At 34.6% G+C, this 24,728-nt stretch overlaps 1 protein-coding gene across 1 annotated transcript; it reads right to left on the reverse strand.

Moving 5' to 3' along the window:
• Nucleotides 1-354: 354 nt before the first annotated feature.
• On the reverse strand, nt 355-12,673 carry LOC129257521 (charged multivesicular body protein 5-like). Its single transcript, XM_064096736.1, has 7 exons — nt 12,489-12,673; nt 7,539-7,643; nt 7,145-7,191; nt 5,924-6,089; nt 5,131-5,239; nt 3,825-3,937; nt 355-2,889 (listed from the first exon to the last, which is right to left on the reverse strand). Exons 1-7 carry the CDS (start codon nt 12,555-12,557, stop codon nt 2,839-2,841), a joined length of 660 nt encoding a protein of 219 aa, XP_063952806.1. The 5' UTR covers nt 12,558-12,673; the 3' UTR covers nt 355-2,838.
• Between the last annotated feature and the right edge of the window lie 12,055 nt (nt 12,674-24,728).

Genomic DNA, 24,728 nt, shown 5'->3' on the forward strand with positions numbered 1-24,728 from the left:
AAGTACACCTTTCAAAACATTGCACACATCACATAGCCTGCTTTGAAATGATTGCAGGTAGTTAAGTGTGGAAGTTCACCTTTAAGTCAGTTTTAATCAAACAAGCAAAATTGGGGATGCATATCAAAAAGTTTCCCAAAAAATTTCAGAGAATAGCAGTTAGGAATCATAATTTAATTTTCTAATTTTGTGACGTCAATGCAAGCAACTTCCTCTGTCTTGTAATATAAATTCCATACATTTTTTTCATAGAAAGACTTTTTTGGACTTTTCCTTTCAACTTTATTGGTAAATTAAGCACACACATTACAAATCTAAATTCGCAAAGAACATATACTCCATATGCAATCTTGATTGTTGGATATTTTATCTTTATTTATTACACTTAAAGTCTGTTTCAAATTGTACACTGCATGTATAATATTTCATAAAGTAAAGGCTATCATACAAGCTATAAATAAACTCCATAGTACAAATCAATAGAATATTTTCAGATTAGTTTTGATCAGAAATACTAAGACTCTTCATTATATGGATTACTTTAGGTGGGAAATTAGATTCCAGTGGCATGGCTGATCTAGCCAGATTGACCACAATGCCATTTCAGGGGCCATATTGTTTTTGCAGAATTGTGGGCCTCTCAAAACTATAGGCCCGAATCTACAAAGGGGGTTTTTAAAACCATCGGTTGAACCCATGGTTTATGCAGATTTCCTGTATGAATTACGCTTATTATCGCGTCTATTAAAAAATGTCTGATACTGATGCGCTTTTTTGTCACAGTACGCAAAATTGATGCCTGTTGCCGTGGTTATCCATGCTATTTCATTCATGAGTCCACTGTTAGGAATTAATGAGTCCACTCTTCAAACAGTGGACTCATGAACACTCTTCAAACAGTGGATTCATGAATACAATATCGTACTTAACCACGGCAACAGGCGTCAATTTCGCACATTGTGACAAAAGCGCGCATCAGCATTGGACTTTTTTAATATACGCGGTAAATAAGCGTAATTTATACAGGAAATCTGCATAAACCATGGGTTCAACCGATGGTTTAAAAAACCACCTTTGTGAATTTGGGCCATTGTGTCTAATCTGGCAGGATTCACGCCTAGCTGTTGGAGCAAGGGATAAAAAAAATCATGACGAGCCTTTTAAAGAAAATAACTCCTTGCAAAGAATTGCTATTGATCCAATCATGACCAGAAATGTTACTATTCAACTTTGGAGGCATCTGCAATGGCCCTTTGTAAATGAAAAACACATACGAGATGGTTTGATTTGAACAATGATACATGCACTAGTGTTCGCCATACAGGTGTGAACACTTTGGATGGACATACATGTGTTCTCAATTACAGTGTTGGTTGCTTTCCATAGTTAATATTGATTGGAGCAATCACAACTGTTTGTAAGACAGGGCCCTGAAATGCAATTACTAGTAATGTATGATATATGTAGTATACTCCAGACCCATCTATTTAAAAATGTGTTTTCCTTCATAATAAACTTAAAATTACAAAATTTGAATAGAGCCAGCACCCCCCCCCCCGCCCCCCCCCCCCCCCCCCCCCCGTAATAAAGGTAATCCGTGATCAGATTAAACATCAGGTATTTTAAATTCTTGAAATATCAATAAGCTACCAGCAAATGAATATGACAGATCATATCATATTTCATGAAAATTTACAACCACAGTATCAAGGATTTGTACTACATACTGGCTTCTGACCGCATATACATGCATGCAAAATACCTCCACTACACAAGACAGTTGCATTAACAAAAAGTATATTCATAAAACGTCATGTACAAAATTACAATTACAACATCATCTCATGAAATGCTTATGCAATTGAAAATGTTACTTTATATTGCTGAACATACTATAAATAGAGACTATGAAAAAGGGTTATATAAATACCTAATAATAGATGAGAATGCAATGCTTGTTCAAGTTTTCTATCTGCTAAAATAAATTGTAGAAATCAGTTTTCTACATAAAGGGCATTTTAAAGGTACAAATTTGGAGGATTCAGTACAAAATCACTATTGAAACAGCATTGGAATGGAATATCCAAGCTAGTCTGTAATTCCAATATAACTTATATAAGTGCACTATCTAAATTTTTACTCGTATAAATGCCGATGCAAAAAAATAGAGAAAGGAAAGCATTTCATTTTTCAAACCTTTTGAATCTGTGACATCGAATAAGCTTTTATATACACATGATCCAGCAGTCCTAAAAAAAAATGAGGGGGGGGGGGGTCCAGCATGGAGAAGAGTTGTTATTACATGTATCCTGTCTTTTTTGTTGGTAAAAGAGAATTTCACTTGTTGCAGTGTTACGTGTTAAAGTCAATTATTGGGGAGACATTCAACAATTGACATATGTAATAAATTCATACTGATATTGTCACATCTTACACCAATTAGTCTTCCCTAGTCTTCCCGGGGAGCGTTTCATGAAAGGATTTGATCCGACAAGTCCTGTTTTATCTGACAGTTACCATAGCAACAGTGCTTCTAAGCCAATCAGAATTAAGATAGGTTGTCAGATCTGACAACTTGTCGGATGAAAATGTTGATGAAATGCTCCACTGGTGTCCACATTATATTTTTGTCAGTGAAGAATTATCATGTAACAACAAGGACATTGAAAGTACATCAGTTGATATTCACTTTCAGTTCTACAATCTACAAAGCAAGAACATACATTACTCAGCACAATATTTTACAATGATATATATATATATAGCAAACAACTATTTATATGATTATTAACTGAGTTATAAGAAAATAGGAATTTAAAGAAGTTTAGGTGCATGTTCTCATGTTGCGGCAATTTGTGGTAGACCAAACTCATCCACCAAAACACCATCCTGAAAGAATGAAAGAAAAAAACAGTATTAGGAAATCATTTTAATAATCAAAATGCAATTGACAAAGAGTTTGTACCAACATGAGAATGAGCAAAAGTAGATGTTTTGGCGTATATTTCCTGTGTACAAAGAGGGGAGTTGCACATGTATGACATCACAAACCATTGTGGCATTGTCAAAGGGAGCGTCGCCATAGCATTAGTGACCCCAACATTCAAAAGCTCATAACTTCTTTTCATTTGTAATTTCGTTCTCAAACTTTCATTGGTACAATATTATTAGATTATTCTGTTTTCACACAAGCTACTTTGTTCAAAGGGTAAAATTCTCCTTTCATTCATTAAAAGAACATTCTCTTACACAAAGATCTATGCTTACTCCGGTCGTTAGATCATGGCACAAATGTATGCCTTTCTCCAATCTCTTATCTCTGACTAATAGGGCATATGCACCAGCAGCCTATAGCCCCACCTCAAGTCCTGTACTACTCCTATCTGGTCAGGTTCACTACCCACAATGCAACATTCTCAGCAGTGTTGTCTTGTAATATAGGCCCACTTGAATTAAAACACACCAATTCCCTGCTTAAGTCATATCGCAGTAATTGTTACCAAGTAGCACAATAAAACAGATACCTTTTCCTCTCAAAAACATTTTGGTATTTCTCCACGAATAAAATCATAGGTTAATTTATCCTCTTTATTACTAATAGTATCTCAAAAGGAACCTTTTAAGACTTGCTTTTTATAACACACAGTCAATGACAGACAACACAAAGTGTTAGTCAGTTCACTCAACTTTTAAGATCTTCAAACAATACAGGAATTCTTTTCTAATAATGAAATACACTTTTTTATGAAACCCATTCTATAACCATATAAGCTTTTAACCCAACATTTCCTCTCCCATTCCCGGTTCCTGCCTGTCATTCTTACCTTTGTTGATTCTGCACCAGGCAAGGAATCAGGTGCAGCGGGTGCACTTGCGGCTTCATCCAGGTAAGATGTATCGTCGTCCATCAGCATATCGTCACCAAGAGCTTCAAGTTCTAAAATAATAATGATAATATTTGTGATGATAATAATGATGATGGTGATGATGATAATGATGATGAAGAAGATATGGTGATCAAGAAGAATATGATGATGATAATGATGATGAAGAAGAAGATGAAGAACAAGATGTTGAAGAAGAAGATGATGTTGATGATAATGATGATAATAATGATTATGTTGATGGTGATGTTGATAATGATGACGATAATGATGTTAATGATGACGATGATGATGCTTAATAAATTGTGATGTCTCTAAAAACACCTCACATATCCTAAAAGGTCCTAACTTACACAAAAAGAAACTATTTTTTCAGCAAAAAAAAATCAAGTAACAAGCACTTATCCCATCACCCACACTCAACATCTTATTGACACAAAGTCAATTTCAGTAAAGTTTGGGTCCGTTTATATCACTAAACATATATTTATACTGGTTATACATTTATATCTTAACTCCATCACCATGCAATTCAAGGGGAAACTGAACTCCCAAGAAGCACACAATTAACATCTTGTGATAGCATAGGTGCAAGTGTGTAAATAAAATTTAAAATATATTGTGATTTTTTTTTTTAAGAAAAGCCATGATGGCCATTTGATGTTCTTTCAATAAATCAAAGCATAAAAGTGCCATGGACAACATTGTAAATATTTTGTTTCTTGTAATTAATGTTATAAAGAGTAGCAGAAGTAACTTATTTATCATTCTAGTGGGCATACTACTGTACAAGCAGGATAGAAAAAAAACTCTTATTGGGGGGGGGGGGACTATTTTTTTCATCCCACTTGTTGAATGTTGAATTTGGGGGGCTATTTCTTTTCCCACTGCTACTTTAAGTGAAATGAGCAATTATGCAGTAGATGCAATTATTCTGCTGTATGAAGAATATTATCTTTCTAAATATTCTGCAATATAGATATAGTGATGCTTGCTTTAAAGCCTTTCATTATCAGAATTTTAAGGGTAAATTTGGGCAATCAAGAAGGCAAAATCGACTGTCATCCTCACTTATTTCCTATGCTAATTATAAGACTATACATTTTCAAAATGTTGCATGCTGGGTAAGAATGAGTATGAGTAAATACGTTGTATCAGTTGAAAGTGACTGCGGCATGTTGGATATAAACAAATGATGTACTACTGACAGTAAAAAGGGAGAAAATAAAGCAAGATAATATCCTACCAGCTTCTAAATCATCTTCATCTACATCAGGTGTTGCGTAACTCCTTGAGAGTGATTCTTGTACCTCATTGGCCTGTTCTAACATATCTTCCATGTCATCTTGCAGATCCTGTATTGACATGAGCATAGTACATATTAAAGTCAAAGGGAATTAAACTCATCAAATTGCCAGTTTGAGATTTACATAGCATTAGAGATTTCATTTTCAAAATGGCTATAATTGTCTCATTCCTGGTACAATCTCTTTCAAACTTTCATCACTGTCAGTATTTTGGCTTTTTTTCTACTTTCACGCATCATTCCATTACAAAGGTTGAATTCAATCCTAATCTCTTATTCAAAATTTAACCTTTTCAACAGACAGTGAACCTACACTGGCCTCAACGACAGAAGAAAACCAATAACAAAAGCAACATTTCTTTTGAAGGAGCAATGATAAAAAAAAAATGATAATAATGATTATGTCATTAATGGTCAACACCCCTTCTAAATCACCTTCATCTATAGCTGGAGTGGTGAAAATCCTAGAAACAAATATTTGTAAAATAAAAGTTTTGCATAATGTTCAAAAAGAGTTACAAGGAAGCTTTTACATAATTTTTTTTAATTGTGAAATTCTCTCTGGAAGGGTTGGTTACTGTGAAATCAAAATATCAAAGGCATTGAAAACTGGTACTTTCCACAACAACAGAAAAAGCAAATGGCTATTGTCTTTTGTATCTTGATATAACAGCTCATGATAATTGAATACTAAAATATAATAGCATGCAGCACAAATACTAGTTGGTCTAACCTCAATTTCATCGATATCAACCTTCTTGAACTCCTTCTTCATTGTTTTCACTCCTGTCTTCATGGCATCCACAGTAGCCTTTGTGTCTTTCAGAGTCTGGGTTGCGTAATTTGCCTGTTCCATGTTAAATGACTGCTGCCTCAGGTTGTCCAATTGAGACTCATACCTACAGGTATCATTGGGGGAAGCAAGACAATCATAAGATAACTGCTTTCTACAGTCGCAATCAATTAAATTTTCTTAAAGGTCAAGTCCACCTCAGGAAAATGTTGATTTGAATCAACACCTCAGGAAAATGTTGATTTGAATCAATAGAGAACAATCAGAAAAGCATTATGCTGAAAATTTCATAAAAAACGGATGTAAATAAGAAAGTTACGACATTTTAAAGTTTACCTTATTTTACACAAAGTAGTTATATGCACAATTTAGTCACATGCAAACGAGAGAATCGATGATGTCCCTCACTACTTCTTTTGTTTTTTATTGTTCGAATTATACATTATTTCAATTTTTGCAGATTTGACAATGACCAACTTGACTGAACCATAAAATGTTAAGCAGTGGTAATTCAACATGTTCAGGGAGAAATAAAACTTTGTTTCACAGGACAATGAGGAAAAAATTAGAATATTTCATATAATACAATACAAGAGAAATAGTGAGTGAGTGATGTCATCAGTTCACTCATTTGCATCCCGACTGAGATGTGCATATAACTGTTTTGTGAAATTCAGCGAAAATTTAAAATGTCATAATTTCTTATTTTACATTTGATTTTGATGAAATCTTCAGTGTTATGCTGGATGTTGGATTTTTCTCTTTTTATTCAAATCAACTTTTTTTTGGTGTGGACTTGTCCTTTAAATATGCTTCTGGGTTTGCATAATTCATATAGGATTTTAGGCATTCAAAATGTTTAGACTGTCTTAAATATTCTTAAAGTTACTCAAATACAAGTTGTACTTTTAAATGACACAATTTCTATTCTTGCTGATTGGATACTTATCCCATAAAAAGATGTATGAAAGCTAGGGTTTCCTTGAAGTAAATAAGTTTAAAGAGAAAAGCAGCTACCAAGCTATCCTAGCATGAAGATACTCTTTATATCAGTGGCACAGTTTATGTCTTGTTCCCCCCCTTCTTATTTTCATGGGGGGGGGTGGAATACTTTCTATTATGCTACTCTGACATGAATGTACATTAAACCTGTATACTTACATTTTCCTCTGCTTTAAAACCCTAAGGGCCTTTTGCTTGACTGTATTCTGTAACAACAAGATACGAATAGCACAAGATGAATCCAAATATCTGATAAAATAGTTGTAAATACCTCAATATCATTCCAAAAAGGTGCAAAATATATTTGATTAAGATTCAAGATTATTGAGCACTTTGGCTAAGGCTATGACACCTTTGTTATATAAATTACTGCAAACATATGATATTCCATTCTAATAAAACATCAAATAATTAAGTGATTAACAGCTGATAAGAGTGTTTCTATTCTGCATTAAAAATAACATGAAAAGCATGACCAACATAGCTCAGTAGATGTACCTAACAAAAGTGCCATTTGTATGGAGGTTAAAACAAGAATCAAACTGCAACTAACCTTTGCTGGTCCATCCCTCATACGTTTCATCTGATCTTTGTATTTCTTGAGTTCTGCATCTAACATTGATATCTTCTTCTCTATGGATCCTGACCTACTGTCCACCTATTAAGTAAAACATACATTACAGATGGTAGCTGTTATATAAGTCAAGCAAAACTCGTCATCCTACACATAATCACTAAACACTTTTTATAAATTCAACTATTTCAATCACATTGAACAAAATATTTTCTAAATATTCATCAAACTTTCACCATAAATAGACAAATACCTACAAAAAGTAAATATGTAAGATTTTTGCCAAGATCAGTTTCTTTTAACGAAATAAGCTTCTGATCATACTCCTCTTTGCATCTAGTCTGCAGGCACAGACCCTGATTGAAATTTTGATCAACAAGTGTGTCTCCACACAAAGACTAGCACATACAAAACTTGCCTGAGCGAGAGGGCCTTCAGTACACAAGGCATGAGTAGGCTGCAATTCAGACACTTTACTCGAGTGAAGGGTTTGCACAGCAGACTACTTTGCATCTGAAATTTTTAGGCCACTTGAAATGGTAATTTTATTACCGAGCAAGTGATCTCAGGCATTTTTCAGCAAAAAAAGTTGAAAAATCAATAAACATCACTGATCAGCTATTTTAATCAATTTGTTTCTTAAAGAAAATAAAGACCTTGAAAATAAGTTTTTGGCCATTCTTCTCATTTTTCTTTTCAAATTCCCTTTGGAAAATTTTTGCAAAGTTCTAAGCATCCTCAATCTAGCTCTTAATATTTTTCTTCCTATACTTTGTTAATTTTTCACATGAAAACTATTTATTTCCAAATGCCTTTCACTAGTACTACCAGTAACTATTTATTTCATTAACCCTATTTTAACTGGGCTATTTCAGACCAGATTTTTATTTCAAATCCCAGCCGCTGTTGCGGGATTGCCCCCAAAATTTGCACATACGTAAAGCTGGATGTAAACTACAAGACTGTACATGACTCTAGTAAAATTTTCAAGAAAATTATTGTCTCATTAACTATTTTTCAATCAATCAATTATGAAATTTTGGAAAATTTTACTATACAGTCTGGTAGTTAACATTCAATTTGAACCCCCCCCCCCCCCCATTAACTTAGGGTTACTTCACTAGTAGTACAGAACCAGTCTGATTAGACCAAAGTATCCCATACGCACCACAGTGGTTGTATGAATCATGCCCTGATGGTAAAGGAACATGAATGGCTGCAACATTTGTATGCTCAAGCCGCAATACAAACATGACAATGAACGACTGATGAACCCGACACCGGCTCTTTGGAATAAAAGTTTTGGATTTTACATCACTTTTTTCGAAAAACTGGTAAGATGATTGAATTCCCTTAAAAGTGGGATTTAAGGAGAAATCGAAGAGGGTGAGGTAGCGCACCCTTTTCCCCGTATATGCTGTAGTAAAGCGTTATGCAAACCACCACCATTACAAGTCCTATGGGAGTTTTCTGTCTGTGTAGGAAAACCAAGAAAAATCAGAAAATGTTTAAAAAAAACTCATCAGAAACGGCAGATTTTTCAATCTACTGTCTGATCAGCTCCTCTCCTTCTTCCTGTCTTCTTAATCCTTCACATTTTTCTCTTTCTTCCTCTTGCCTTTGCTTTCTTGACACTACTTGGGCTCGCTAGCATGGCTCTTTCTGTAGATCTAATGTTAAAGGGGAAGTTCACCCTGACAAGTTTATTGCAAAAATTGTAGAAAAATAATTTTAAACATATTGCCGAAGGTCTGAGAAATCGATCAAGAGTAAAAAATCAATAGAATTTCAATTATTTGATTAGTGACGACATATGTGAGCAGCTTACTCACATATCGTATAGTGAAAAATCAATGAAATATGTAATTTTCTCAGAAATTTGAAAATGGTTTTTACTGTACTTTCAGTATATCAACAGACAAATCATTTCACACCTGTTCCTAAAAAGAAAACAAAAATAAGTCACCACAAACGAGTAAAAAATTGAAATTTATGACATATTACATAACATATGGGGCAGCTGCTCATCTTTGACGTCACAAATCCCAAAATTTGAATTCTAATAACTTTCTTAATCTTTAATGGATTTTCCTCAAACCTTCATCAATATTTTAATGGCCTTATCATCATCCAAGTCACTGGGGACAAACTCGAGACACACCTCAAATATCAGCAATCTTTCAATAGAATCCACGGTTGGAAGATTTTCAAAAGAAATCTATTGTTCGCAATGCGAAACGGTGCGAAGCTTCTCACTGAACGGCGGACTTCCTTCCACCACATGTTTTTCTATTGACACAAAAACAATTCACTCTGACACTTTTTCAAACGACAAAAATAATCATCTTTTCACTCCTGTATATTCTTCCAAATTGATGAAACACTAAATTAAACAAAAGAAATCACACTAAAAAGTAAAAACACTATAAATCTGTCAAATTACTCCTCGTGATCCGAGTCCCCTTCCCGTGCTGAGACTGTCCAATTTCCCCTAGGAGGGACTCAGATAACGAGGAATACTATTACTCATGAACTAAGTCCCCTTGTATGGGAAATTTAACGGTCTCAACACGGGAAGGGGACTCAGATCACGAGGAGTAATTAGACAGTTTTATGGTGTTTTTAATGTGCTTTCATTAATTTTCATGATTCATTATCAAAAATATTCATTTTTCATCTCTAGGAACTGGTCTAAAAGGTTTTGAAGAGGAGGGAAATGAGGGGTAGATGAATATCAACAGGTTAATTGCCGTTTTGTATTTATTTTTGGGAGGGGGGACTTGGATCACGAGGAGTAATGAGACAGTTTTAGTGTTTTTAATGTGATTTTATTTAATGATTCATATTACAGAAAATATTCATTTATCTGTAGGAAACTGTCAAAAAGTGGCAGAGTGCTTTGAAGAGGAATATCAACAGGTTTATTGCCATTTTGTATTTATTTGGGAGATGGGACTTGGATCACGAGTAATAGTACTCCTCGTTATCAGAGTCCCCTCCTTCAGAAAATTTGACAGTCTCAACATGGGAAGGGGACAAGGATCACAAGGAGTAATTAGACAGTTTAGCAGTCCTTTTAAATGTGATATTATTGATTTTAATGATTCGTATTATGAAAAATATTCATTTACCATCTCTAGGAATCTGTCTAAAAGTGGCAGAGTGCTTTTGAAGAGGAGGGAATGAGGGGTAGATGAATCAAGATGCAATCCTGATATATATCTATTTAGTATAAAATTTACTAGTCAACGAAATAAAGCAATGGAACAACAACAACAACAAAGCAATGGAGACTGAAAAGAAGTAGATGCAATTCTGATTTACTAAGTAAATTATAAGACCCGGCGAAATAAAGCAATGCCAATGGAGACTGAAATGAGATAGGCCTAGATGCAATTCTGATTTATTTAGTAAATCTAAATAAAAAACTTATGAGTTCTCGGCGAAATAAAGCAACATTTTTAATTGTGAAAAAAGAGGAAGATGCAATCCTGATTACCCGGTACTAATCGACGAAATAAGGCAATGAAGACTGAATTTAAAAGAAATAAATGCAACTCTGATTTATTTAGTAACATGAGTAACTTAGTCTTAGGAACAGACAAAATAAAGCAATGCCAATGGCAATGGGGATTACAAAACTAAGAGACAGAGCCAGGCCAGGTTAGTATACGAATACTAACCTCGCAATACGTGTGAGTGGGCCAGGTGATGAGGCTCTTTCTCATTTCATGTCATTTGATTTAGACCACTCTAGGCGACACCCCAATACTTACCCGTGCTAATAAACTGGGACTCCACTCACGCGCATTTGGGCCGCCCTAGCTTAGAACTAAGCAATATTATCTAGAAATTGTTACATTGTAGTCATTAAATATGTTCTATTAAATAAATTGATAATATTTAATCGGTACTCACCAGTTCTTTTGTTGCATTTTCAGACCATTTCTCACAATTCTTCGTAAATATTTGCGGCAAATTTTGTCGCCATAGACAGCTTAGCATCCATCTTTATTGATAAATGGAGCGCCCTTTACGATAGTTGTTAATGCCGCGGAGAAATCGTTAGGCATTTTGGCCTGTGTTCAAGGCGTTCTTTCTGTTTTATTTTTTATATTGAAGATTGTGCATTTGTTGAATAGCGCCGTCTACGTCAGGTATGAGATCGAGTGTATAAATACACTCTTCCAAAATAATTATGATTCCGACCTGGCGCTGTTTAACTTCAATCTCTTTCACCTAAATTAGCGATGAATGCTAGCATTATAAAATATATATTATTAACGTCTGACGAAAAGAATAACCAACCGATCAGCTGACGAGAACGCGAATCACGTGATCTTCATATCAGCTTCGATCGCGAGTCAGAAGAGAAGAGCAGCTGCCCAGAAAATCAGGAAAAAGCCGTGAAAATGTAAGTTCCCCTTCATTTCTTTCATTTTTTTTTTTTGCTAACGATGCATTTACACTATAAAATTATAATTTAAATAAGAGAAAGGAATATAGCTTGTACTTGTGATATAATATATAAATATCCTGTTCTCAGAGATTTCTAACCAAAAATACTACTGATGTCGCCTATGAGGTCCATACATGTAATGTTGGACCTCATTGCCATTGGTACTACTCACTACTAGGAGTGATTTAGACAGTCAGTAAATGACAGTAGTCTTGGCCAGCCTGGGCCAATCTTCCTAATACCGGTAATTTTCTACTCCTTCCTCTCCCAACAATCGTTCTAAAAACTTCGGGTGTTTCTTGTTTGCGAAATGAAATATACCCAATGCAAATAGAGTCTAACTCTAGGTCTATAACATTCTGCTAATTCAACTTACGAAAATACCATTAGGTGGGACCGAACCAAAATATATTTCCTACTAAAAAAAGGGAGACCCTAAAAATGCTGAAAACACCTTTATTTATACTCACATTTGATATGCAGTCTGTGAGATTAGGGGGAGGTTCCTTCGGTTTTCCTTTTCCAAATAGTCTGTTCATGTTGAATGATGTTATGAGCTCTTTAAAAATCAGAAATACGAGTCGTTTATGTAGGCTGTTTCTTCAAGTTCAGACAAAAAAGATGATCGATTACGCTTGCCCTTTAAATTTCATATGCCATATATAGACATTTCCGAATTTTTAAAGGGTGATAGACAATTCAAAGTTGTTCTTTTTTAAATATCTTATTAGATAGACCTTTTTCAATATTTGGATTGATAATGGGTCTGATGATACTGTTAGTAAATTATGTTAATAGGGGAAAAATCAGACAGCATCGAGTTAATCGATTACAACAAATTTGGACCCAAACATCACAATGATGACATCACTGTTTCTATTTTTGGAAATTAACAGCTGACGAGTTGTCACGTTATTCTGTGTCGTCTGATAGTAATGAAAAATATTGCAATTTTCTTTTCTTACCAGGCCCAACGTCGGGGGGGGGGGGGGTCCGCGGAACCGGGGGCTCAAAACCCCTGTTTGCCAACAGCATCAAAAAGAAAAAAAATCATGAAGATGTCAGGTCGCGGAAAAGGAGGAAAGGGTCTTGGAAAGGATGGTGCCAAGCGTCATCGCAAGGTTCTACGAGACAACATCCAAGGAAAATAAACTAGGGGCCGGAAGCTATATACATGAAGAGAAGAGAAGAAGAAAAAACGGATAACAAATATGGAAGGAATGTGAATGAAACAAAATGTACGTAATATAATTGTATAAGACCAGAGATTTTCATAGATGATGAATATAAAGAAAAAAAAGTGATAAAGATGAAAAATTAATTAAAATTGATACCAAAGAATGATAGCATGCGCCTATTTTTTAATTTTTGTCGGGCCCCACCCCTATGCTATTGGCGAAAGTCGGATCCGCACACACAGAAAAAAATGTTGCCCCCCTGAAAAAGCAAGGACCCCCAAGTGCCCCCCAGGAAAAAAATTCTAGCTACGCCACTGCCCCCCCTAGGCCGATCATCAATTATTCGGCACCCCTTTGAGGCACCCCCTAGAGATCGTTGGGGGGGGGTTTTCGGGGCCCTCCCCCTCTCCCCCCCCCCCCCCCCCCCCCCGCAGGCGAAAAGGGGAGCGCCAAAGAGAAGAGGAAAAGAAAAGGGGAGAGAAAGGAGGGAAAGAAAAGAGAAAGAGAGAAAAAAAAAAGGGGGGGGGGAATCTAGGGGCACCGAAACGGTATTCTACATAGTGGCACATACAAACCTGAGTTTCATATAGGGGGCGCCAAATTTCTGTTCGATCTGTAGGGGGTGCCTCAAAGGGGTGCCGAATAATTGATGATCGGCCTAGGGGGGCAGTGGCGTAGCTAGGATTTTTTTCCTGGGGGGCACTTGGGGGTCCTTGCTTTTTCAGGGGGGCAACATTTTTTTCTGTGTGTGCGGATCCGACTTTCGCCAATAGCATAGGGGTGGGGCCCGACATTATCTTCACCTATATTTTCCCCGATCAGTCACTTCTTAGCTTTATTCTTATAAAACAACATAAATATGAAATAATCTCATAAGCCCTATATAAAAAGTGCGAGCGCAAAGCGCGAGCGAATTTTTAAAAAACTTTTATGTATTTTGTCCTGAAAATTTTACAATCTGAGCAATGTATGTGATCCTGAACAAGATGCGTATGTAACTAGATAATTACTGTGAACGCCAAGAGCGAGCAAAATTTTTTAATAAATGTTCTAGCATGATTGAAAAGGGACATGTTTAGGACTGTTTACAGTTACCTACAAAGACGATACATATTTCAATACTGGGAGCGCAAGGGAAGTTTTTTTACATTCCGACCTAAAAAAAATGGTCATTCTAAGCACTTTTTTCTAATCATAAATAGGATAGGTATGTAACTAAACAATTGATGCGAGAGAAAGAAAATTGAGATTTTAGACCTAAAAGCGGGACACTCTATTCATATTTTATAAATCGTGAATAAGATATGATCAATAATTGGGTATCATTAATACGGCGAGCGTGAAGCGCGAGCAGACAATTATTGATATTTTGATCTGAAACTGGATTTAAGCAAATTTTAAATAAAGAACATGCAGACTATCGCGCATGTTTTAGATTTAGACCTAGAATTTCTTTCATTTTGTTTTCTTTTTCCTATCATTCTTTCAATCCGTCCCGCTTGCCTTTTTTGTTCCATCTATCTTTCCTATAGCTTTCTTTCCTGATCCTTTCTCTCTGTACATTCTTTCTTTCCTTAATTCTTTCTCTTACTTTCCTTCTTTTTAAAATTTCCTTTTTTATTTCCTTCATTCTTTCTTTTCTTAAACTTCTATCTGCCTCTATCTTCCTTCCCCTCCTTTTTCTTTTCGTTCTTTCTCCCCTTCCATTATTTTCTTTCTTTTTTATTCTCCCCCTTCATGCTTAATTTTCCTCCCTCTCTTTCATCATGTTCATCCTTTCTTTCATTCTTTTTTTCAATTTGTCCTTCGAATTATTTTCCCTTATTCTTTCTATCACTTCCTTCCTGTTTTTCTTCGTTCTTCTATCAAAGAATGAATTACACATTTTTTTTCCTTCATTCTTTTTTTCTTCCTCCTTTTTTCTTACTTTCATTTTTCCTTTCTTCCTTTTTTTTCTTTAATTCACAAATTCATTCATCTTCCCTTCCTTTCTTTTTTTATTAATTTCAAAGAATGACGCAAACCTTTTCTGTCTTTTATTCTTTCTTTCATCCTTCTTTTATTCTAACTTTCTTTCTTTTATTTTTCCCCCTTCATTTTCTTTACTTCATTTTCCCCTTCATTTTTTTTTTCTTTCTTTGCTCTCAATTGATCTCTTTTCTTTCTCTGGTTCATTCTTTTGTTCACCCTCCCTTCCTTTTCTTTACAAATTTTAAAAAAGTCTAACATTGTGTAGCCTTCTTTGTTGATTATTTTATTAATGATCGACCTGGCTCCGTCGATCCGGCTTGGTTGATCGATCCGCTCGTGCATCGTGCTTTGTCGATTGTCCCGTATTTCATCAAAAAGTTTTGTGAAATTTGGTCGCCCTGATCAAAAACATCTTATCAAAGTGTCCAAGTGTGATGTTAAAATGACATGAAAAAAAAAACTTAAGAAAACAAAATTATATTTTCTAACGTTTTTATAATGTTACAAAATTAATGTAAAAATAACATGTTTAAACCAATCTTAAGAATAAAATATAATGTTATAAAGAGCCATGAAAATATGTTTCCAAATTGCTTCAACAAAACACTTTTGAAAAATATTTTTCTGATGTTCTCTAAAAATGTTTCAAAAATGTTTTAGAAACATTAATTTAGACGTTTTGTGATATCAGTTTAACATTTTGAGAAAAACACAATAACATTTTACTGACATCTTTATAATGTTATATCTTGGATGTAAAAATGGCATTTTAAAAACTTTGTTAGAATATTATGAAAGGAATAATAAACGTTCTTGAAATGAATTGAATTTATGGTTTTACAATATTTTAACAAAACATTTTTGAAAAATGTTTCTCCAATATTTTCCAAAAGTTTTTCAAAAATATATTAGAAAATCCTTATTTTCAAGTTTGTGTGATGTAATATTAACATTTTGGGGAAACAAAATAACATTTTACTAACAATTTTATAATATTATACATTGGATATAAAACGCTGTTAAAATATTTCAACAATAACATCAAACGTTATTTAAATGTTATGAAACTATATGTTTATATATTTTAACTAAACCTTTTTTGTAAAAATATTTCCTAATATTTTTAAAAAACGTTACTGAAATGTATTTCAAACATATTTTCCGATGCTTTTATAATATGATTTTTACATTTTTTTACAGAAACTTATTAATATTTTACAAACATTTTTATAAGGGTATATTTTGATGAAAAACTAACATTTCAAAAATGTTTTTAGAATATTCTGACAATAACATCAACCATTATAGAAACGTACATAATGAAAATGTTTTTATAATAGTTCAACAAAACATTAACAATTTTAAAAAATAATATTTGCCAAAAATATTTCAAAATGTATGAGAAACATTCTTATTTTAGTGTCTTTATAATACAATTTTAACATTTTTTAACTTTACTATCATCTTAATAAAGTTTTACATGGGATCTAAAGATATTTTTTAAAGGTTGTTATAATATTATTGTAATAACATCACACGTTCTTAAAATGTTATGAAACTACGTTTTCATAGTATTTTTACTAAAAAAGGAGATGGTGTTGTTCATCCATTTTATTTGTACATAATCCAACCCGCAAAATCTGGTTGCAATATAGCTTCACTTGAATAGTGAATATGGTGATTGTGACGATGATACAAAGTTGGAATCTAGTTTGTTCATGGGTTGTTCAAAACAATTACGTTATGCCAACGTTGGGAAAACATTATGCCAACGTTGAGAAAACGTTTGGCCATCATTTGGACATGATTAGCAGTCATGAATATTCATGAATATTCATGAAATAGTGAATGACAAAAATTTCAGCTTAAATATATATAACAATTAAGGTGATTATTTTTACGTACTTGTTCCACCATCAAAAGTTTCACAAAAGTATGTAGCTTGATTAACATATCATTTTCATAAAATAAATGATTCATGTATGTGAAATTTTCAAGGTTAAATATAGAAAACTGTTATTAACTGTAATTTGCCAAGTATTGGAAAGTCGTCACATATATTAAGGAATCAATTATTGTATTTAGTGGATAGGTGTACTATAGGATGATAGGTCTTAGATTATTACAGGAGTAGGATAAAATATCTGATAGTATGGGTTATAATGATGAACTTCAACTTTAAACCAATGAATATTTTGAAAACATTCACTTGAAACATCAGTAAGTATATCATATTTGCGACATTTCCTCAACATTATTAAAATAACATTTTAGAACATTAAACGAACATTATAACGTTAAAAAAACGTTCAAATTATATATAGAATATATGGTTTCAGAAAAGATTAAAAAATATTTTTTATAACAATATCTTAAAACATCAGAACGATATCATTGTAACATTTTTATCAATATTAATATACATTAGGAAAATGTGTTGAAAATGTTTTTTTTTATGTTGCAGCTTAACGTTAGGAAAATGTTCTAGCAATGAGAAAACCATACATTTTCAATTGATTTTAACATTTTCATGATGTTCGACCAAACATTTTTATGACATTTTGTCAATGTTTTTGTGTTAGCTGGGGGGGGGGGGCGTCCTGGGGGCGTCCGCGGACTCGATCCACGAACACCCCCCCCCCCCCCGGCTATGCAGCCTGCGATATAGGTTCCATCATTATCCTCCTGCACTAGTACTATATTATAGTCCCCCCCCCCCCACTCCCGGGGTCGGAGGGACCACAATTCCCAAAATGTCCGGTAAAGGGGTACTTTTTCGCGGGACAAGTCCGGCCCGCGAATTGTAAAAAAGGGGTATATAATAATTCACCCGGATAATTTCTTTTAAAAGGGTGTGTTTTTTTTTTCTCTCTCTCTCTTAATTGGACTCCTGAGAAATTTAAAAGAGGGTTATAAAATATCTTGGATATCATAGAAAAAATGATAAAATCTCGGGATCAAATTCCTAAAATTCCTGCTAATTTTGATAGCTTATTCAGGATTATTTCATTTTGAAAAGTAAAAACATAGTCCCCCGGCCATAATCGACTCGAAAGTACGGACTTGAGATACCGGGGGCCCGGGTACATTTAGCAATGTTCCGGATTTAGAGGGGTCTCCACCGGCAGGAAAAGCACGCGAAAGGGGGGTTCACAAATTTTGGCAGAATCAGATATCAAATAGGGGGTGCTTTACTGAGGGAACGAGCATAATAGGCGCGGTATGTTATAGGCATATATATACCCTAAATAACACTGAGTGGGGGGGGGGGTACTATATTAGGCCTATATACTGCATTTGGGAAAATAAGCCAAATTTTCAAAACGCAATTTTATCCGATTAATCAAATTTTCAGCGTTATATTCCTATATGCTTGTCAGATTTTCTCTATACTAATCCAGTGATCGAGGTGAACAAAATAATATACGCCTTCACTTTTCGAGGGGCCGATCAGCTGAATCCGCCCATGCAGAAACATCATGCTGAGTTACCATGACAATGTTTACTATTTATTATCATCATCATCATGATTATCATTATTTTCATTATTGTGTTAATGATGCAATGGCAATAGAGATATCATCATTAATCATTATTACAATAAAAATACTACCAATACAATAGACCTAATTCTACTACAAAAACCATAGGGCCTATAAGAATAAATTAAAATCCTAGAAGCAACAGTAATCAAATTGAGCTTTCGATCATGAACGGAATTACATATATCCTGGTATATATACATGTATATATATATATATATATATAGAGAGAGAGAGAGAGAGAGAGTCCTCACGGTCTACGAGCAGTATGATGCCTATTCAAATTTGGCGCTCATATAATGTTCCCGCTTGACATAGGGACACGACGATATCTCATGATTTTGCATGCGGAACGATCGCGTGGCGATCGCGTCTTTCCTGGAACTATGTTTTCAGTCCACAATTTTTCATACAAACCTCAACAAATACATCGATATTCTGAAATAAATGTTCTTCCACATGAAAACCTGAAAGAAGACATATTCAACTTTTTAGCAGAAGACACATTCGGATGAGTGCAGTGCACCAACTTTGGAAGGCGAACGATTTGCCGCCGAGTTGAATGTAAATACGGAGTAGAGGGTACTGCTATTCACACAATAGCTCTACCCCCTATAGGCGCTATTGCCTTCGCGCCCGACATCGTGAAACTGAACAACCAGTTCGGCCGTTAAAGTCGCACTACGGATTTTAATAGATGTTCACACCCGGTGTTCACGTCACGATACATGTAGCATTCCATGTATTGCATAATTCTCCTCCTATTGTGAATTACTTCTTTACTTTTGAAAATATGTTGTGATGAAAGCCGCTTTAGCTAAAGAACACACGGGGAACTGATCGGGGATAAAAAAATTATATCTTAGAGGCATAGGCCTACTGCTGTTGCGCTTTTGCACTTATTATAAAGAACCGAGTTGCTTGCATAATGAGGTACATTGACGATAATACTGAGGCCTACAAGTTGCACTTGATATGATTTTTATCTAATTTGCCGTGTTCATACATAGCATTGAAATTATTGCATATTACTTTATTTCTAATATTTTTATCACACTTGTAAATTCAGAAAACATATATTTTTTCAATGTGTAACCCGCGGTTTAGGCGAAGATTTTAAGCTACCCTTGGGCTCTGTATCGATGAATTCTGACCTCGTCAGAATATCCATTAGCGCCAAAATATCGGGAAAAGGTATAAAATGTAAAATATCGGTTGATAACAGTGAAGATCACAGGCAAAGTCCGCCCAATATGTCAGTTTTGTTTAGATTGAAATAAACTAAAAGTTGAAAATACTTTTTAGAATATAACAGAATTACAGAGTGTTTGCATGTTTATCAACAGATGAATAAGCCGGTGCCATGTAAAGGGGAAAAACTAATAAAACAATTGATGATGATGATGGTGGTGATGATGATGATAATGATCATAAAATTTATAAAAATAATATACTATTAGAAACATGATAATGCTGAAAATAATGATAATGATGATGATATCATAATCATTTATGAATATATTATTAAGGGGTACTTCAGACCATTGGCGGCGGAGCAGAGGATTATCCTTTGTGTTTGGGGGGGCGCCTATTGTTGCGTCCCCCCAAACACAAAAGATAATCCTCTGCTCCGCCGCCAATGCTTCAGGCTGAAAATAGTATGATTTATAAAATTTAGATAATAAATCAGACAAACACTCAAACTCGGACAAGGAATAACAAAGTTTTTTTTATTTGCAATTGTTTTGATGAAACATGTAGTTCTATACGCATATGTCTTGATGAATATGGAATATAGCGAAATGACGTCATGTCCCCATTTATAATTTTGTATTTTATTTAATTCATATTAAATTTTGTTCAATTTCCCAGCCCCCCCCCAAAAAAAAAAGAATAATAATAATTAATTCACTATTTTTTTTAATGTGTCAGATAGTCTTTGGAGAAACTATTTTGTCAAAAGGGATACATATCACAAGTTGAATGGAAATATGAAATAATCATGATTAAAAATGGAAAATGGGGACATGATATCATCAGCTCGTATATTATCATGCAGCAAATAACTTCGTTAATTTTTTTTATACAAACTGATGATATTTCAAGCCTTTTGCTGGGTGAATTTTACTCAATCTATTTAGATATTTCCAGCCCCATATATTAGCATGAAATGATAATATATTCCCATATGTATTAAGAATAATAGTAGGCCGATGCATTTTTTCAAGTATTGTAGAACTTCCTATATATACCCCAACACCAGTGGCGTAAGCCGACCGGGGGGGGGGGCGGGGCAGGAGAGTCTTCCTCTTGGAGGATAATTTTTTGTTTCGCCAGGAAAATTATAAAAAAACAGAAAAGGGAAAAGCCTGCGTGGGGAGAAAGAAAGGAAAAGAAAAGTAATAAAAGTAGGAAACTAAACGAAAAAAAAGAAGAAAAAAAGAAAAGGGAAAGAAAATGAAAACGGGAAAGAAAGTGAAGAAGGAAAAACACTAATGAAAGAGGGAAACACTGTAAAAAATATTGGGTAAATTTGTTACCACCACGAGGGTAATTATGAGTCCAACCAAGTTTGGGCAGTATTTTACCCAATATGGTCCAGTAAGGTTAAAATATAAGCAGCAATTATTACTTTAGAATGGGCAAAATTTTCATCACACTGGATAAATAAAAATTCCCAAAAGAAATGCCTAATGTTGGTTGGACACATAATTACCCTCATGGAGCACTCAGTTTTACCCAATATTTTTTAGAGTGAAGGGGAGGATAGAAGAAGATGTGAGAGAGAACAAATCAATTTGAAATTATATTGAGGTAGAGAGGGTAGATATAAAAGTAAGTTAAAGGATTGCAAAAAAGAACGGGAAAGCCAATGCAGGGAAAGAAAAGAGGCAAAATAAAGGCGCCTAGGCCGAGTTACACAAGTTTCCCTTCATGGAACTTTTTAACTTATATACGCCTATAGATTTGCCCGCAGAAAATCTTTGAACAAGCCTATATTTGAGTTGCCCTTGACCATAAATATACATTCTGAGATCTAAGAAAAAAATTTCCATAAAATTGTCACATTAAGATATGACCCGTTGAAATCGTGCAGTGGTGCACTCTCTGTATGCATGCGTGACTACGGTGACTCCTCGAAAGTTAATTATCATAAATAGCGTATTTCCCCTTTAAAAGTTGGCTCTGTGATAATACATTGCGCGGGTAAATTGCCTAAATTCTGTTAAGGTATATAACGGAGTTTGATATTACCCAACATGCACATCTGATTTGTGATTGGAGGAAGCAATTAATATGGAGGCGGGGCTTGAGCGACCACGCCTTCTTCAACCCCCGAACATCATATTGGTCTCAATACTCTCTTCTATAATGGAAAGGATCAGAAAAAAATAAGTTTGTCTGAAAACAAAACGGCTTACTTCAATTAGAGGCCTGAAGTTTTATTCCCTACAAATTGATTGTTATATATAGATAAATTGAGAAAATTGAATAAGCATAGGGCCTATACAAAGCACTGGAAATTTCATCATTAAGGCAGTTTTGTCACTTTAAGATGAATATAGGTTTCATTGAACAATAATTAAATCACAAGCGAATAATAAGAGAACTGATTACGTTTTCTCAATTCTGTTTCAAGTATATTTCATTATATTAACTTTAATGTTATCGTTTTAAGGAGGCACATAATAGTAATTAAATCAATTCAACGAGCAAAATGCTAAAATATAATCAAAATCTGATAGAAATAATGAAGTCATTGAATAATATATATTTTTTTAATTCAGCAATATTTTGTAAAACAGATCCATGCGTGCCGTCATTATTCAGGTGCATGGGCTGATAATTATTGTCACGCCCAAACCCCAAAATATATTTTTTTGAGAAATCGATCTTTCTATCTGTATTGATCACTTTTGCTGAATTTTTATTACGATAATCGCTTTTGTCGGATTCTAAACTTTTGTCTTGAAAATTGATATTATAGATAAACGACATATACTGCCATTATAAAGATAATGATAATAAAAATCTCGAATTTGAAATAAATTATATAATACTAGTGGCCAAAATATATATGAAGGAGCACAACATGGCCTTCTTTTAAAACAATCAACAACAACAAAAGCAGAGCGGGGAGGAAGGCAAATTTTGCCCTTTTTAAAATAAAAATTCAGTTTTGTGATATGTTTATACGGAATTAAAATAATATTTTAAAAATGGTTTCAATATTTATAATGAGTGATGATTAAAAAAAGTCTGTAAGCAAAACGAAATCAAGAAAATTTGTTTACCATAAAAAAATTGCTGTCAAGCTAATTCAGCATGATCTCATGCAATTCACTGTCGAAGCTAGTGCAAATCAAAATACTATAAACCGGTGTAGACATCTCGCGTACACGCGTCAAAACAAACATCAAGGTTTGCATGTTGTGTCTGTAGATTTACGCACCGTGCGTTATCTCATTATGACGTCACAATGCACATCCATCATATTTGTGAACTGAATTATGACGTCACAATGCGCAGCAGCAATCGGGCTCATTATGACATAACTATGCGAAGAGATTGAATGGAGCAGCGCGCAGCATAGCAGCGGCGCGGGGAGGGGAATCCCCAATCCCGATAGCGTGACGTCATTACGCCCGCGCGCCGACCATGAAAATTCGTGGTTATCATGACATCACAATGAATGCACATTATATTTTGTAACATAATGGCCCGAATTCTCGAAGGGTGGCTAACTTATAGCCCTCGGGGGATAGTTAGCCCAGTGGGCCAAAGTCAGCCACCCTTAGATAATTCGGGCCATTAAGTTTATACTATCAATCATAGCTCAGCTGGCGGAAAAATATCCCCAGAATGAAAAATTCCTGAGTATTTACATACGTGATTTTACTTTTGACACTATCCTGATTGTAAAAAAATTAGGAGATTTGTGATTCGTATACCCCCCATAAAAATAAAAATTAATAAATAAATAAATGGGGAAATAATTGGGCAATGAAATTCCAGTTGTGCCCAAGCAACCAGTTAATTTGAAACATAAAAAGGAAAAAAAAAGTTAAGCAGACATAAATGACCTTAAAAGGGGGAAATCAGACACAGTGTACACCCCAGTGTACACCAAACAGCGATATGCATGCACAACTTGAAGGGCGGTGAAGAGACGTATCGAGCCAATGAAAAATTAGGGGCAGACATGCCGTATGGGACAAACTTTCTTAAAAGTTACCAGTGAGCGTAAGCGACAGAGCAAAATATAAGAATTTTAAATACAAAAATTTTATGGGTTGATAGATTTTTACATGATATTTTCATCACAATCCTGCATCCACACCTTTAGATATGGTTTCCTATCAATTCAAAAGCACCTCTGGTTTAATTGAAAACGTGAGAAGAAAAAAAGGATTTACCAAATAATCATTTTTTTTATGTATAACAGGGGCGGCGGAACGTATTTTCATTTGGGGGGGGGGGGTAAAGTAAAAAAAGGGCACTATCATGTCAAACCGGCGCATTTTGGTGCACTAAACATATATTTTTACCATGAGATTATCATCTGCGTGAAGTAGTTGTGTGTTTTTGTAGTAATCAAGTTGAGCAAAGCATATTTGAAGTGATTTCTGATTGATAAGAACACACTGATTCCGGCTTTGATTTTTTTTTTTTTTCCGCGAGCGGGTTGGAAAGTTTTTCAAATCTTAAGTTGTGAAACTCGCTTTCTGGCCTTTATGGCACTAATAACTGCCAGTAAAAGGGCATCGTTCCTTGCAAAATGTTGCGAGCGCGAATCGCGAGCTCAAACTTTTGGACATTTCATAATTATAATAGGACACGAAAATTCAACATTTCGAGCACTTTTTAAGAGTTAACGCGAGCGCGAAGCGTGAGCTGAAAATTTCAAATATACTGACCAGCAAAAAAAACCCTGATAAGGACTGCATTTAGTGACTGGTGAATAATATATACATATCTCACCAATCGAAAAATGCGAGCGCGAAGCTTGAGGTGAAAT

The sequence above is a fragment of the Lytechinus pictus genome, chromosome 3 (assembly GCF_037042905.1).
Source record: "Lytechinus pictus isolate F3 Inbred chromosome 3, Lp3.0, whole genome shotgun sequence".
In the NCBI taxonomy this organism is placed as follows: Eukaryota; Metazoa; Echinodermata; class Echinoidea; order Temnopleuroida; family Toxopneustidae; genus Lytechinus; species Lytechinus pictus.

Bases quoted from the DNA above. Each gene is read 5' to 3' on its own strand.
- LOC129257521 (XM_064096736.1), bottom strand. From the start codon at position 12,557: ATGAACAGACTATTTGGAAAAGGAAAACCGAAGGAACCTCCCCCTAAT. The intron at 6,090-7,144 runs GTAAGTATACAG...TGATACCTGTAG, and splicing joins GTTTTAAAGCAGAGGAAAAT to GTATGAGTCTCAATTGGACA. The intron at 5,240-5,923 runs GTTAGACCAACT...ATGTCAATACAG, and splicing joins TTGATATCGATGAAATTGAG to GATCTGCAAGATGACATGGA.